At 58.7% G+C, this 16,233-nt stretch overlaps 1 protein-coding gene across 1 annotated transcript; it reads right to left on the bottom strand.

Annotated features, from left to right (window-relative positions):
* Positions 1 to 568: 568 nt before the first annotated feature.
* LOC102529783 (tubulin beta-3 chain) lies at positions 569 to 15,454 on the bottom strand. Its single transcript, XM_072946883.1, is given in 6 exon segments — positions 569 to 1,984; positions 2,768 to 2,878; positions 3,394 to 3,502; positions 9,082 to 9,213; positions 12,238 to 13,201; positions 13,284 to 15,454. Coding segments are annotated over 6 exon segments (2,427 nt in total). The 5' UTR covers positions 13,319 to 15,454; the 3' UTR covers positions 569 to 908.
* Positions 15,455 to 16,233: the final 779 nt, after the last annotated feature.

Genomic DNA, 16,233 nt, shown 5'->3' with positions numbered 1-16,233 from the left:
CTTTCCTCGTAGGAGGAGAGGGGAAGCCAGGTGAGCCCCTTCCAGCTGGACACCAGGCTCATTGCAGACACAGGAAATGACCACCAGGGGGCGCAGGAGACAGACCATTCCTCCGAGCCCAGCCTGCTCCTGGGGCTGTGGCTGTAACTTGCTGCACCCGCCAGCCCTTCCCCAGGGCTGAAGCCCCAACCCTCAGATACAGAACATTTTTCAGGGGAAGTTCCCAAGGTCCCCCCTTCCTACCTCCCACTGGGTCTTGGGCTGCCTGCCTCTAACAGCCAGCACACGGACAAGCCAGAGGAGAGTCCTATAGTGTGAGTCACCCTGGAGGGAACTAGGGATTGTCCCCAGGTCACCTGAGAGCACATTTGAGATTCTGGAATGGTGCCCATCCCTTCTCCAACACCACTTCCAGGCGCTCCCCAGGGGCTGCGCCTGTCCCAGCCCCACCTGGGAGACAATGACACTTGGCCTTCCCCCCTACCTCCACTGGGCCTCCCTGTCTGCCCTTTTTCACCCCTCTGGCCCCAACTTTCCAGAACAAGAAGAAATCTCCAGCACCAGGCAAGGGTGTCTGACAGCAATAAATTTATTAAGTATCCCCCCAAAATATAAACACAAACCAGTCGAAAGGAAAAAGCCATAAAACATCAGGCCTGGAGCTGACAGTAAAGCAGAGAGACAAACGGGTCACACAAAAATGGAAATGACCTATGGCAGAAGACTGAGCCAAGTGGACTCACGCAGGGCGGGGATGCTGTAAATACTGAAGGACGAACACTCGGGAGCCCTAGGGTGACGCGACTGGACCTGGTGGGGGTGAGGGTGGGGGGGTGTCAGTGGCTTCATGGCTCTGGGGACAGACCTCTTGGTCCTGGCCGCGGCCATGTCCCACCCCTCCAGCTGCTTCACTTGGGGCCCTGGGCCTCGGATTCTTCCTCATCGTCTTCATACATCTCTCCCTCCTCCTCGGCCGTGGCATCCTGGTACTGCTGGTACTCGGACACCAGGTCGTTCATGTTGCTCTCCGCTTCGGTGAACTCCATCTCGTCCATGCCCTCGCCTGTGTACCAGTGCAGGAAGGCCTTGCGCCGGAACATGGCTGTGAACTGCTCAGAGATGCGCTTGAACAGCTCCTGGATGGCCGTGCTATTGCCGATGAAGGTGGAGGACATCTTGAGCCCGCGGGGCGGGATGTCACACACGGCCACCTTCACATTGTTGGGGATCCACTCCACGAAGTAGCTGCTGTTCTTGCTCTGGATGGCCAGCATCTGTTCATCGACCTCCTTCATGGACATGCGCCCTCGGAAGACGGTGGCCACGGTCAGGTACCGGCCGTGGCGCGGGTCGCAGGCAGCCATCATGTTCTTGGCGTCGAACATCTGCTGGGTGAGCTCGGGCACCGTCAGCGCGCGGTACTGCTGGCTGCCCCGGGCGGTAAGCGGGGCAAAGCCGGGCATGAAGAAGTGCAGGCGGGGGAAGGGCACCATGTTCACGGCCAGCTTGCGCAGGTCGGCGTTGAGCTGGCCCGGGAAGCGGAGGGAGGTGGTGACGCCGCTCATGGTGGCCGACACCAGGTGGTTGAGGTCCCCGTAGGTGGGGGTGGCCAGCTTGAGGGTGCGGAAGCAGATGTCGTACAGCGCCTCGTTGTCGATGCAGTAGGTCTCATCCGTGTTCTCCACCAGCTGGTGGATGGACAGCGTGGCATTGTAGGGCTCCACCACCGTGTCCGACACCTTGGGCGAGGGCACCACACTGAAGGTGTTCATGATGCGGTCAGGGTACTCCTCGCGGACCTTGCTGATGAGCAGTGTGCCCATGCCTGAGCCCGTGCCCCCACCCAGTGAGTGGGTCAGCTGGAAGCCCTGCAGGCAGTCGCAATTCTCACACTCTTTCCGCACCACATCCAGGACCGAGTCCACCAGCTCAGCGCCTTCTGTGTAGTGGCCCTTGGCCCAGTTGTTTCCAGCCCCACTCTGACCTGTATGGGGTCATGGGGACATAGACAGGGTGAGACCACCAGCGCCTGCCTGAACATCCCACCCTGGAGGGCAACTGTGGAAGCAGCCCTATGCCTGCTGCCCTCTGTGAAGTAGGGCTGCCTGCACTTTCTACCCGCTCCATGACTCAGCACCAGCCATGCTGTGTGTTGGGGCTGCCACTGCCTGGAGACCAGGGTCATGGGATCTGGACAGAAGCACCTGGAGTTGTAGTTCCTGCTCTGCCTCACGAGGGGGTCCTGGAGGAGTTGATCAGCCCTCCACTCCAGTCCACTCACCCTCTGGCTGGCTGTGCTGGAAGCACAAACTATAACCCCCAGAATCCCTTGCAGCTCAGGATTGGGATGAGGGCTGTGCCCACAAGTTGGGGTGCTGAGCTCTGGCAGGTGGAAGCTGGGTGAGGCCTCCTCCTGTCACTGTGTGAGCACCCAGGCCTTGCCACTGGAGTCAAGGGCGTGAGGACTCCCTGACCTCCTGATAAGAGCAACGCCACATGCACATGAACTGGAGTCCTCTGGGGCCCCTGGCTTCTGCCCCCTCAGCTGTCTAAGGATCCTGGAACCTCAAGTCTCTGTTTCACATTGCTCTGCTTGGAATCACCAGTGGTTTCTGTTCCCAGAACAGAATCCTTTCTCTGGGACTCTGTCACCAGCTGCAAGTCGAGAGGATCAGTCCTATCCGGCAGGGACATGGCTGGGGGTGACTCTGTCCTTGTTTCTGCATGCAGTGGGGTCCACCATGACAGTGGGACAGGGAGAACTTACCAAAGATGAAGTTGTCAGGCCTGAAGAGGTGCCCGAAGGCTCCAGACCGAACGCTGTCCATGGTTCCTGGCTCCAGGTCCACCAGGATGGCCCGAGGCACATACTTGTGAGCTGACGGAAGAGGGTGGGTTATGTGGGTGGCAGAGGTGAGGCACTCCTCCTGCCCCTACATCCTGCCCCAGCCTACCAACCTCCTGCTCTCACCCTAGGAGCTCAGACTCTGTGGTCAGAGAGGCTGGAACCACGTGTGAAAGGGGGTCATGGTTAACACCTGTACGAGCAGGACAAATCTCACATCCATGTGGGCAGGTCAATATTCTGCAAGTTCACTAAGGGCACCATTTTATACCAGTTGCTGGATAGGCCCCGCCCGACCTCTCCAGGCGACCTTGCTCTGGATCCTCTCATGCGCCTCCTGAGCCCGGCCCTACCCATTCCCTGCCACAGCATGTGTCTTGTGGCCATTGAGTACACGTGAACCCCACTAGGGTGGCAGTTACTAGGACTCCTTGTCTGTCTTCTGTGAGTCTCAGGCTACACCTACCAGCCCCCCAGTAGGGGGCAGAGGTGCTGGGGCCCAGCGGCTGAGGTAGCCCACCCCAGCCCCGTCAAGGGTAGGGGCTCACAAGAGGCTTCGTTGTAGTAGACGCTGATGCGCTCCAGCTGCAGGTCCGAGTCCCCCACATAGTTGCCACTGGGGTCTATGCCATGCTCATCGCTGATGACCTCCCAGAACTGCAGGGGGGACAGCAGGATCAGGAGGTGGTCATGACCCCTGCCAGGCCCTTTCCCTCCCGTACCCTGAAGCCCTGAAGTACACAATGAGGGGTTTGGACGCAAAAGCCTGTACTGGCCCCTTTGAGTGACTTCACAAAAGAGCTCCAGGTTCTGCCACCTGTAAGAAAACTGCCATAATCAATATGCACGTCCATGGTGACCAAAGCCCTCAGGGTGGTCAGGGCCCTGAGACCCAGCTCTGCACTGGCCGAGCGGGGACTTTGGACAGGCCACTTCTCCATGAGGAACTCGTAATAAACACCCTTTGGGGGTGTTTTTTGTTTGTTTTTTTTAAATTTCCTCTTTTCAGATGAGAGAGCTGAGGTACAGAGAACGTGGAGATGCCCACAGTAAGAGACGGAGTCGGGGCCCAGAGCACGTGTGCACCTCAGTGTCTGCAGAAGGACATCCAGCGGCAGGGCCTGGCAGTGTCCAGCATGCCAGTGGCCAACAGGAACCGCAGGGGCCCTGAGTGGGAGGTGACATGCCTGGGCTCACCCAGCCTGCCAAGCAGAGAGGGTGCAGCCCCAAAGCGAGGGCTTACTCTCCCCGCTGCCCCCTGCCCTGCTCCTTGTGGGCAGGGAATCATGGTGCTTCTCCCAGGACTGCAGCAGGGCAGGGCAGCACAGAGCAGGGCCCAGCCTCAGGAGGTGGACCACCCCTTCCCAGCTGCATGACCTTGGGCTGGTCCAGAATACTCTCTGTGTCTCAGTGTCCTCACCTGTTCAGAGGGCTTGATGATGAAGGCAGGTTGTTATGAGAATAAAGCAAGTTACACTGTGCAAAGCATGTGAACAGTGTGTGGTGGCTACTGGGTGCTGGGTCAATCATTAGCACACATGTTGCATGCAGAGACAGACCCTGGGGGAAGGGAAGGCTGCAGAGCACTCCACACTCACCCCAGGGGCACTTCCAGGTTGTCTTGGAGCACAGTTTGCCCGTGCAGCAGTGGTCACACACTCTGTGAGTTCCTAGTGCCCCTCCCCTTGGCCCCTCAGGGTTAGGGTGACTTTCAGACGAATGGGTATGAAGGCCTCAAGTAGCAAGGGGCTTCTGTGTATGAGCCACGTGCTGGTGAAAAGACTGTTCCATGAAAAAAGCAGTCAGAAAACAGTCTTCATGTGCTTGTCTATGTATAGATGTCTCTGACACATGAAAGTCTGCTCCTGGCAGCTGTGCCTGAGGGTGTGGTCCTACGTCGTGGGAGAGACTTTCGCACTGCACATCCTTTGGGGGTTTTGTTTGTTTGTTTGTTTGTTTTTGGAAATTTTGTCATGCGCAGTTGTTACTAACCTCTCAAAAGAAAAAAAGATTAGTTAGAAATTTTTAAAAACTTAAACCTGAGAAGTATGAACAGTGTCATTATTATAAAATGCACGAAAGAATCTTGGCAGTTCATCCAGGAAGACTGTTACTGAAGGTCAGCTCCTGGTGAGAGTGGAGGGATGGACTTCTTCCTCCTGTATGTGTTTTTATCATTGATAAGTTTTCTTTTTCTCCCTCCCTCCCTTCCTCCCTTTTCTTTCTTTCTTTTTTTGTTTGCCTTAAGTGTGAATTAACTTTGTAAATTCAGGGCCTAATCAGAACTTCCTTCCTCTGCTGTCTCCCTGTGTCCTCCTCCTCCCTGAGGCTGTCTGAGAGCCTGAGCTGGGGGCCTGGGCCCCACAGCCCTTGGACACCCCAAACCTCTAGCTTCAGGGACACCCACGGCCCCTGTAGAGGAGGGGTGAGCTGGAGATGGCAAGTGTGGAGCCAGAAGACAGTGACTCAGTCACTGTGCCATCAATGCATCTATGGAAAGTTCTCTGGAAACCATCTGTGGACTGCAAAGGCTTCCAGAAGACAAAGGACTGGAGTGGGTGCAGACCCCAGCACTAGCCAGTGACTCTGCCTCTTGGGACCTCTGTTTTCTCATCTGTAAAGTGGCCGTGATGATGGTACGCCCTTCAAGTGGTCAGCTCAAAGCCTGACACACAAAAGCACTCAGCAAATGCTGGCCTCACTGAGTCAAAAGGCCTTAGATGCTATTTAAATTTGTAAAGCCATATTCACTAAAATAAAAATAAAAGGTAATTTAAAAATCCACATACTTTAGATTACTGTGGCACAATAAATGATCATCTGCAAGGCACGTCCTTGAGGGAAAAGGCATGCTGCAATGACACACAGCGTAAAAATGAGAACCTCGCAGCAGTTGCTATTTTTTTTATATGTAGGTCATATGCACAGAAAATGGACGCGAAGAATGGAAAACCGACTAGTCCCACCTGGAGAAGGGGAGCTAAAGGGGTGAGGTGGCGAGGTGGGCACTTTAGCCTTATCTTCAATGTTTCAACTTTGCAGAAGGAGAATGTATTAATAATCGCTTTTGTAGTTTAAACTAATGCAAATTATAATGTAAAATAAACATCTTAATAGAATATAATATAAGCAGGTAATGGGGGGAGGGTATAGCTCACGTGGTAGAGCACATGCTTAGCATGCATGAGGTCCTGGGTTCAATCCCCAATACCTCCTCCAAAAAATGAATAAGTAAGTAAACCTAATTACTCCCCTCAAATAAACAAAAAACAAACAAAAAAATTAAAAAATAAGCATGTAGTAAATGACAAAGTACAATTTTATAAGTTAAATAATAATTATGACTATCACTACAGATGAGAAAACAGCCAGATGACGCGTGGACGCCAGGGTCCAGGCCACGGCGACCACTTCAGCCCCTGCGCCGCGGCGCTGTCCGTGGTGCTGACCTTTTGTCACGCCCGGGCTGGGGGTGTGGGCGCACAGGAGCCTGAGGCAAGTAGGGTGCGGCCTCTCCCCCGAGGGAGGGCTGGCAGACTGCGGACCCTTAAGCTCCTCCAGGACCTCATGCCTCTCCCTGCACCGCGCACAGCGAGCGCCCCTCGGGATCCAGCTGGGAGATGCTGGGAGAGGGGGCGGGGCCTCCAAACTGGGAAATCCCTTCTCCCATTGGCTCAGGGCCAGGGACCGCCCCTCTGAGGCCCTGCCCAGTGGCCGAGGTGGGGGGCGCAGACAAAGGCTCCAGGACCACCCTGCTCCCCTAGGGGAGGAGTGAGGGGTCTCGGACTCACTCCCCGTTGTGGGGGTCGTGAGGTTCCCCCGCTCACTCTTGATGTAGCCACAAAGGCCCAGACTCAAATTCCTGCCCTGTCCCTCCTGGGCAGGTGCCCCAACTTCCCCGATCATCGAGTTCTCTTATCCTTGGGGGAAGGGCAACACCCAGCCTCACCGCACCACACCCTTGTGAGGTGAAGCTCTCAATGCACCTGGCACAACACCCAACATTAATGCTCATTGTCAGGAGTTGCTAATGCTGTCATGTCGCCCCTTGGGAGAGGCGTGTCCTCTCCTAGCCCCGATCCATCACCCCTCCTGACAGCCAGGCCCCTCCCCAGAGCGGGCGGCCCACCCTCAAGCAGGAAAGCAGCCCCCCTTGCCCACCCGAGTCAGCTGCTGGTGGTGCTGAATAGAACTTTCCTTTCCCCCACCAGGGAGCCCACTGTCAGTATGTGAGCAGGAAATAGAAATGACCCAGAAACGGCCTGTCCACAGGACAGGTGCTTAGGGCCTCGCAGGCAAATTTCCCACACCAGCTTTGAGTACTTGCAGTTCGGTTCTGGAGATTTTCCAGGGCAGGGAGGCCGGAAGGAAACCACTCAAAGGGCAGTGGTTGAATAGGAAGGAACGATTCCCCTTTTCACAAAATCCACCTTCCTCTCATTTGAATTGTTAAAAGGGATCAGATATTCGTCTTAAAAACAAATATAAGTTAAGGAAATTAACACAAAACAAATAAAAAGTAATAAGCAATCCCAAGGGCCACAGTACTGAGAAGAAGGAAAAATGTCTGCAGAGGACACTGTCCAGCACTTGGGCTGCTGCCTCTGCCCTGCCCCACACTCCCGGGCTGCAGCTTGGGGCACGAGCCTGCTTTTGCCTGACATGTGCCTGTCCCAGCCAGAGAAACTGAGGCTTAACTGGATCTCCACTCCCTCAGGCTCAAGTGGGACTCAGGCTGCCTTCCTTCCCTCCGGTGTCCCCTGACCCTTGAAGGAGCAGATGTTCGGGGCAGGCCTGGCCTCTATGACCACATTAATGAGTCCTTGGCCCCTTCTGCTTGGCCAGGGCAGCTGTCAGAGACTGCCCCCAGAGCCCTGATTTAATTTGAGGCCTTGGTGTTCCAGGCCTCTCCCTCCCCCCGCCCCCTTCCTCGGGCAGGAACAGCTGTCTCCTCGGTGATTAGGGCGTCTCCCCACTATGCCTTCTCCCCCATCTGAGGCGCCTCTACCCTAGAGCCCAAGTTGCAATTTACATGTCAGCCACGCGGCTGCCCCAGCCCAGTTGTAATTAGCTTCTTTTTGTTCTTGCCTGGTTTCCATGGCAACAGCCTCCAGAGGAAGCCTTTCCTGGCCCCTTCCCCTCCAGGACCTGTCTCCTCCCACTGCTTCCTTGGGGAACCAGCTCGACACCATCCCGCGCTGGGTCCCTAGCCTTGGTGCTGACAAAGCCATCCCCTCCCCCCACATTGTTCTGAGGAGAACACAGGGGGCAGCAGGCCCCACCCATCCAGCCTGAGCCCTGGGCTGGGCATCTGCAGGGAATGAAAGCTAGAGGGCAGGAGGCTCTGTCTTGCACTTCCTTTGTGACCTTGGGCCCGGGACAGCATCCCGACTTAGGGATGTGACACCTGCCTGCTGGGGAAGGGTGCGGATAACGCCGTCCCCTTCTCATCTCAGTCCCAACATCTGTGAGGTGGGCTAACAATGGAGAGGAGGGGCCTAGCGGTTCCATAGCTCTCCACCCTACCCACCCCTAGCCCGGCTTTGTTCTCACGTCCAACCCTGAGAAGGTCCCTGAGCGGGCTTGGTCCACTCCCCCGGCTAGGTTCGGGGGTTGCCCAGGTGGGACTGTGCTGAGGGAGAGTCCAGTCCTGGACCAAGGTCATCCTGAGTCCGGGCCCAACCCCTCTTCCAACAAAGGAATAGGGTGGGGCCAGGAAGCTGAGGGTTGTCAAAGCTAGGTGGGGGTATGGGGGCGCCTCTGGTCACTTGGAGGACATCCTGTTCCTGGGGTGGGGGGCAGAGGGAATCATTACCGCTTTGGCGGGGAGCATTACCCAAACCTGCCCACCCCACCCATCTCACTCGAGGCTGAGTTGCGACCCCAGAGAAGAGGGCCACGCCCAGCCGGTGCCCACATCTGCCACTGCAGCTGCGGGTGGATGGAGCGGAGCCGCTGACTTGCGCTGTGCTCCTGCAGGCCCGAGGTAACCCGGTCAGGGGCGGAGGAAAGGCGGGTGTGGGAATGGCAGGGAGGATCCTGGCGTTCCGGCCGCCCGCAGCTAGGCCAGTCCGGTCCTTTTTTTCTCTGCTTCGCAGTGGCGAGTGGGGCTCGGGGTGCGGCTCGGGGAGCACTATGCCTCCCTGCTCCCTCCCCCCGGGGGCCAGCTCGAGGTGGGGACGCGGGATGCGCGCCTGGTGCGGGGCCCGGCGCATGGGGGCGGAGCGCGGCCTCACCTTGGCCCCGATCTGGTTGCCGCACTGGCCGGCCTGGATGTGCACGATCTCCCTCATGCTCGGTGCGTGTGGCGGGCGGCTGCAGGACGCGCGCGGACTGGACAGGGCTGGCTGCGGAGGATCTGCCGCCCCCTCCGCCCGCTCTTATAGGCTAGACCCCGCCCGCCGCGCCCGGCCTGGCGTCACCGCGCTGGGCCAATCCGCGGACGCCGCCGCAAAATGCGGCAGGGCGCTGCAGCATCAGCACCGCGCATCCCCGCTCGACCGCGCGCTGCAGCACCTCCTCCCGCCGCCGCCGCCGCCGCCACCCGGGTCTGGGGGCCCCGGGGGCGGGGTCCGGGGGCCCCGCGGACCCGAAAGGAGGGGCTGGCGAGCTCCAGGGAGGACAATAGAAGCCCCCCTTGGCCGTCGGCACCTGCCCCCGCTGCTCACCCTACCCCACCCAAGCGGCAGCCTCACTCCTTGGCTTTACGAGGAGTCTTTCTTGTCCACACCCATTTAGGGAACAACCCCATCTTCCCACCCCAAAAGGCCAACATGAACGCCTCCCAGCTCCCTGTCCTGTGTCGAGAAGGGACAGACAAGGTACTCTGAGCTTTGGCGGATCTCTGTGGGGTGGGGGAGGCAGGAAAAGGCTACAACAGGCACTGAAATATCGAGGAGGAAGAAAACATGGGGCAAGGCTCCAAACACCTGAGTCAGCAGGGCTGCTGTGCAGAAGGGTGGCGCTGGGTTGCTATGAAAGCCCTGAGCTTCACTCTCCTCTGCAGTAGGGAATACCCCCCTTCTTCCCCAGGGGGCTGCTATGAGGTTCCAAATGGACCTTGCATGTGGGGATGCTCTGCATCCCTGCCAGGCTCAGCACCTGGCATGCAGCTGCTGCTCAGTGAACACTGATGTTGGCAATTGCCATAAGGACACAAGCCAGTCACAGAAGTGACAAGGTTGGTGGGAAGTGAGCAGTGTTTTCTGTCTGACTCACTCCCCAGTGTCGCTTGTACCGCTGAAGTCTTGGTCCAAGTGAAGCCAGTGAAATTTGGTGGAGTGGGGTGGGGCTATGTAGGGAGATGGTTTGTGCATATGGCTGAGGTCTTCGAGGAAAAAAAAAAAGAGAGAGAGTCTACTGGTCAGAAAAGAAGGGAGGGAGTGAAGGGGACAGGCAGCCGACTCGACAATACCACTGGCTTAACATCCTCTCGGGGGCAGATGTTATAGTGAAAACATCCACCATAAGGTTCTTCTGTTACTCAGGCAACAGATCTTCAGGGAGGGACTCAGCCACAGCGTCCAGATGTCCCCAAGCAGTCACCTGTGCAGTCTGCGTGCTCAGACCGTGCTGGAGTGGTGTAGCTGTTTACACGCCCCTCCTTTTCCCGTCTTGAAGCTCCCCAGTTTGGCAAGTCTAGAAATGGGTCTTTTGTTCTCAAGAGACTCCCCTCCCCCACAACGTGTCTGTGAGGTGGCTTTCTGTGGTTGGCTTCCAGCTGCCTTGAGCCCCTCCCTGCCCCTGTTCAGGGGGTCCTGGTGAGCACTTTTCCCTGGAGCTGGCTGTGCCTCCCTTTTGAGCAAAGGAAGAATCTTTGCATCCTGTCAGCCAGGGCCCCTCACCCTTCCTGCCTGCCTCTGGGAAGGCATTGGGCCAGGCCAGCTCCCCTCCATCCCCAGAGGGCTCTGGTGCCGACTCGAGGCTGACTCATCGTCCTGTCTCCCAGCAAAGGCTGCCCTGCCGGGAACCAGCTCCCAGCCCTGAGGCCAGCAGGCAGGGCTGGAGCTGTGGGTGTGAGTGGGGTGGGGACTGGTTGAGACAGAGCTGGGTGGCTGGCCAGGGGGCTGCAGGCATTACCAGACCTGCCTTGAAGCTGGCCGATACCTCACTTTTCCTCCACTGATCCTGTACCAGGAAGGGGTTCGACCATACACTGTGCCTGTGGGGGAACTGGGTGGGAACTCAGCCCAGGGTTGCAGCAGAGGGAGGACCCAAAGGCTCCCAGCACCAGGCAGCATAGTCCAGCCCAGATGCCCACTCCCTTGGGGCTTGGACCCCCTGCAGCCCTGGACAGCCTGACTCTGTTCTGGAGGGCCTTGCCTTACACCTCCCAGGGCTGGCTGAGCACTTAGCCTTCTCCCAGAAGGGCAGTGCTTGGAGGAGAGCAGACCCCATCCACAGGGCCACCCTGCAGCGTGGGACCCGCAGGACACCTTGGAGCAGACATGGAGGAGGGGCTGTAGGACCGGGCAGAGAAAGGGACGTTTTCTGGCCACATGGGTCATGGTGATCCTGCTTCTGCTGAGTCTTGTCACCCTGGAGGTGACTGGGGGCAGGGGAGCTGCAGCCTCTGACTCTAGTTGCACTGGGCTGGGGTTGGCATCCCAGAGAAGGAGCAGATATGGGATGGAGTAGGTGTGACTGGGGTCCTCAGGCCCTTGGGGCTGGGCTTCCGTCACCTGGGCAGGCCAGCCTTGGTTTCTGGCTGGCTTCTTGGACTTACTTCTTTCCCCTTCCCCCGCTGCCCCCACTCCTCCCAGGCCTCAAGCTTCAAGCAACTTCTGGAAAGAGGCTGTGCCAAACATAGCATTTATTACCAGACTGCTTTCTGGCCCTGAGGGACTGGGTACTAGCCCCTACTTCAGCCTGAGCAGGCGTTGGCTGGCACTGTCTCCCCCGTGTGTGTGGTACAGACAGGCAGGCTCGGCCCTGGTTCTCTGGTCCCTACTGATTCTTAGCATAGAGAAGCCCCACTCTCCCACTGAAGCCCTGCCCCTTCTTCCTTCCCCTGAGGCCCCTGTTGGAAACAGAAGTCTCACACAGCTCACATCCCAGTGTGTGGGGCACAGTCCCCAGAGCCGGCAGCGAAGGTGGGTGCCACAGGTCTCTGGACGGAGGTGGAGCTCCCCAGGTGTGGGGAGAGTGTCCACAAGCCCCCTGCCTGCCCGGTGCCTGCAGCCCCACCGTCTCCCCAGCTGCCTCCATTCCCCACAGCTCTTCCTGGAGATTCATGCTATCCCTCTCTCAGGCCCCAGAGGGTCAGTGCCTCCACACCTTCAGAGATGACCAAGCCTCTCCTCATTGCCAAGTAACTGCCCCAGCACACGGGAGTCAGGCCACCGGATAGCACCACCTCCCTCTGCCCAGCAGCCGGACTTGATCGCGCAGACCGCCCCTCACCAGGAGCACTGCAGCACTTCCTGGAGTGTCTTCCGGAGCTCCTGGCTGCAGAAGGCATAGATGAGGGGGTCCACGATGGAGTTGCAGATGATGAGGGCAAGGAAGAGGTTGAAATTCTTGAAGATGCAGCCACAGGTGGGGTGCTGAGGACAGAGGACGATGAGGAAAAGGTGCAGGAAGAAGGGGCCCCAGCAGAGGAAGAAGATGCCCAGCAGGATGGTGAGCGTGGCCACGCCCTTGAGGCCAAAGCCCTGGTGGATGGGGCGCTGTCTCTTGTGGAGCTGGGCGATGCCCCGGGCATGCTGGCACGCCCGGGCCAGCATGTGGACATATAGCACCGCCATGAGCGCCAGCATGGCTACAAAAAAGCTGACGAGACAGAGGAGGACGGCTGTGTGATCATAGTAGGTGATGAAGAGGGTGCTGGAGAGGACGCTGGCCACCCAGATGGCCGCGATGGCCCGCCATGCCCGAGGCAGCGTCACGATGCTGTGGTAGCGCAGTGCATAGAAGATGGAGATGTAGCGGTCCACGGCGATAGCACCCAGAGAGCAGAGGCTGGACACCATGGAGCCGCAGATGAGCACATCCATGACGTTGTCCAGCTGCTGCACCACCGTAGCCCATGTGGCCAGGGCGCCAGCCTCCAGCAGCAGCATGACGGCCGTCTCCAGCACGTTGCTCATGCTCACCAGCAGGTCCGACGCGGCCAGGCAGCAGATGAAGTAATACATGGGAGAATGCAGGTTGCGGTTCTTGGTGATGGCAGCCACCACCAGCACGTTCTCCACGAGGCTCACCAGCCCCAGGCTGAGGAACAGCCCGTCGGGAACAGACACCTCCAGGCACTGGGGCCCCGTCTGGTTGGCGGCCAGTCCGAGGTGGGTGGTGGCTTGGGGGGTGGAGTTGAGGGAGCCCAGCAGCCTCCTCTGGGGGCCGAGCACAGGCATCGTCCTGCCAGGGAGCAGGAAAGGGTCTTCACTCTCCCGGGCTCCCTCTCAACTCATGGCCACCCTGGGAAGGCCCTCACACTCACCTTCTCCCTGGCTGGACAAGTGCCAGCCCAGGCATGACCCAGCCGGAGAGGCCCCAGGCTTCTCCACCAGAGTCTGGTCACTTCGCAGCCAGGACCCCAAGCTCCGTGGTGCCAGCCCTCTGGGCTCCTGCGTCTCTTCTGGTCCTCAGCCCACCTCCCCACCTCTTCCTTGGGAGTGTGGCCGCTCAGGTCCAGACATCTCTAGGCTTCTTGCCTCCTCCTGGTCAGGGGTGGGCCGATGTTCCAGGAGAATGGAGCCTTTCTTGGCATCTTTAAAGTAACCACGGAGCCCCTCCTCCTGAGAGGGGCCACATGATGGGCGTGCGGCCCTGGACGCACCATGCGAGCCATGGCACCTTAGATGCCTCCAGATGGCGCCAACAGTACCCAGGCCTGCCCTGGCTCCTCAGAGCTCAGCGCCACTGCAGTCTGGCCAGTCTCACCAACCACTGCTCTGGCTGGCCGCAGACCCAGGCGCCTGGGCGTGTAGGGCTGCCTCTGGACCTGCCTCCAGGCCCCACACAAAAGCACCACCGCCTCTTTGAAACTCATCTCACGCCCTTCTGCCTAAGGAAAAGTCATTGGCTGTTGACTGTGCACCCTCAGCCCTCACCCCTACCCCACGTTAACTGGTGGCTGCGGACAGCCCTGCCCCCAACCCCTTCGCTGTGCACTGCTGGAGGGCACCCTCGTCACATCGGCCAGAGGAGACTTTGCTGGCTCATCCTGGGGGAGGAAGGGGACAGAGTTGCCAGTCCATCCCTAAGTCCCCATTTCCTCTGCAAAAGGTCACCACAGCCCAGAGCCAGGAACCACATCAAGGGCAGACATCTGTCTCCAGCCACGTGTTGGCCTCAGGACCGCCTGACTCCGTGTCGGTGCCGCCAGCACTTTCTCACTGAAGGCCGCTGGTGCTGACGACAAACCCTTCTCTGAGGGACGAGGAGGGAGGGGATGGAGCTGGGATGGAGGGTGGAGCTGAGGCAGCAAGTAAGTCAGAGGAGGGCTGGGTGTCCCGTTAAGGTGTGTCCAGGACGCCCACGCGTGACCAGGCTCATGTCCATCCCTGCTCCTTCTGCACAACCCACAGGGCTGCCCCCTTTTGCCCTGTTCGTGATTTTTATTGGAGTGTACCATACATAAAAGTGCATAGAAACTGTTAACATGCAGGCTGGCAGATGCCTCATCCTGCACACAGCCTGGCAAGCAGCACCCAGTCAGTGAGTGAATCCAACAGTAGTTGCACCAGAACGTCGTGGCGTCCTCCTGCCCAGGGAGCCACGCCCTGACCGTCGGTTACTTTTGCCTTGCTTGGAACCTGGTGCACATGGACCCTGACCCCTCCTCACTCAGCACTGAGACACCCTGGGGGGCACGACGCTCACTCATGCTCAGGCCATGGTGGGTGTCTGGGCGGTTCCTGACTTCCTGCACAGATAGTGCAGTGCTGTTGTCCCATACGGGGTGGACACAGGCACCTGTATCTCTGTCTGGTCAGAGGCACATCTTCAGCTTTGGTAGATTCTGCCAAACCACTTTCCAAACTGGTGGACCTGTTTGTTTCTGGCCACTCCCCAGGCAGAGGAGGACAGGAAGGGCCTTGTGCCCCCTGCCCACTGCCCCTGGAGGACCCCAAGGGGAGCAGAGGGTCCCAGGGCATGATCATGAGGCACGGGCCGTGCTGGCACCACTGCCCTGAACCCAGGCTCCGTCTCTGCCACGTGAGGCCCAGGACTCGCAGGGCGCTGAGAGGCTGCTGGGCTCGGGCTATCTTGCCTCCAGCCCATGTCACTGCGCCTGAGGGACAGTGTTTCCAGCTCTGTAAATGAGGCTTTTCAGACGGACGTGTGCAACCCCAGCCCCACTCCCCCAAGCCTGAGACTTCAAAGGGCGTGAGAACTGGGCAGCCTTTGGCAGGAGACCACAGCCCCCTCCTGATGAGGCCTCACGACTCCCCATCTGGTTCTCACTGGATGTGCCTGTTGGGGAAACGGTGGGAGGGAGTCACGGGGGAATGTCTCCATGAAATCACAGATCATCCTAAGGCCACTTCCCTCAGCTCGCCCTCCAGTGCCCCTGGAGAAAGTGAGAAACGGCCAGGAGACCGTGGACACAACTACCCCTCAGAGCGCGTACCACCACAAAACCCGACACCGACCTGCCTGGGTCCTGTGTCCCCTACACCAGGATAGTGCCAGGCACACGGTGGGCCTGCAGTGCACCAAGGCTCCAGCCATGGGAGAGCTGGGGCCAGAGGAGCCTCTCCCTGCAGTCAAGGGGTGCCCATGTGCAGCCATGACCACACGGGGAGGCCTGCTAGATAGGGGATGTGTAGCCTGACCCTGGCTATTGTCACAAAAGGACCTCAGGAAGGTCTGGCCCATAGCTGGGGCACAGGGTCTTGGTCAAGGGCTGTCTAGTTTCTTCTGAACCTGGGGAGGGGAGGGGCTTGTGTGCCCACCCTTGGATGCTGGTGCTGAAGAGATGGGGTGGGGTCTGATCTGGTGGGAAAGGGCACAACCCACCAGCAACCCATGGGCAGAATGAGGCCCAGGTGGTCAGCTGAGCCTTCAGAGCAGGTGTTGGGTGTGAGGGCCTGGCCATCTCACACCAGGAGAGGTAATAACATCTCTGTAAGGACCACCTGCCAGCACGGCTGAGCCCGAGGCGGTGGGGGGGGCACGGGGCGGGGAGCAGGCCTGGGAGGTGAGCAGTTTCATCACAGCCTGGGCCCAGCCTCTGCTTCACCATCCCTAGGACACTGTCTCTTCATTTCAAAGTTTGACTCCTGGTTGCAGGATGGCTGCAACCACAGGATGGAGCTGTAGCTCCACACATCACATCCCCACCTAACGTATCTAAGGCTGGAAAAGGCAGGGTGCTAAGCTCTCCTTGCTTGCCTGCCATTTTCAGAGAACAAACCCCTTCCCAGAAGACAACAAGCAGACTC

This window comes from Vicugna pacos, chromosome 21, assembly GCF_048564905.1.
Source record: "Vicugna pacos chromosome 21, VicPac4, whole genome shotgun sequence".
Lineage (NCBI taxonomy): Eukaryota > Metazoa > Chordata > Mammalia > Artiodactyla > Camelidae > Vicugna > Vicugna pacos.
Note: the sequence above shows the minus strand (reverse complement) of the source record. Positions and strands in the feature narration are given on the sequence as shown.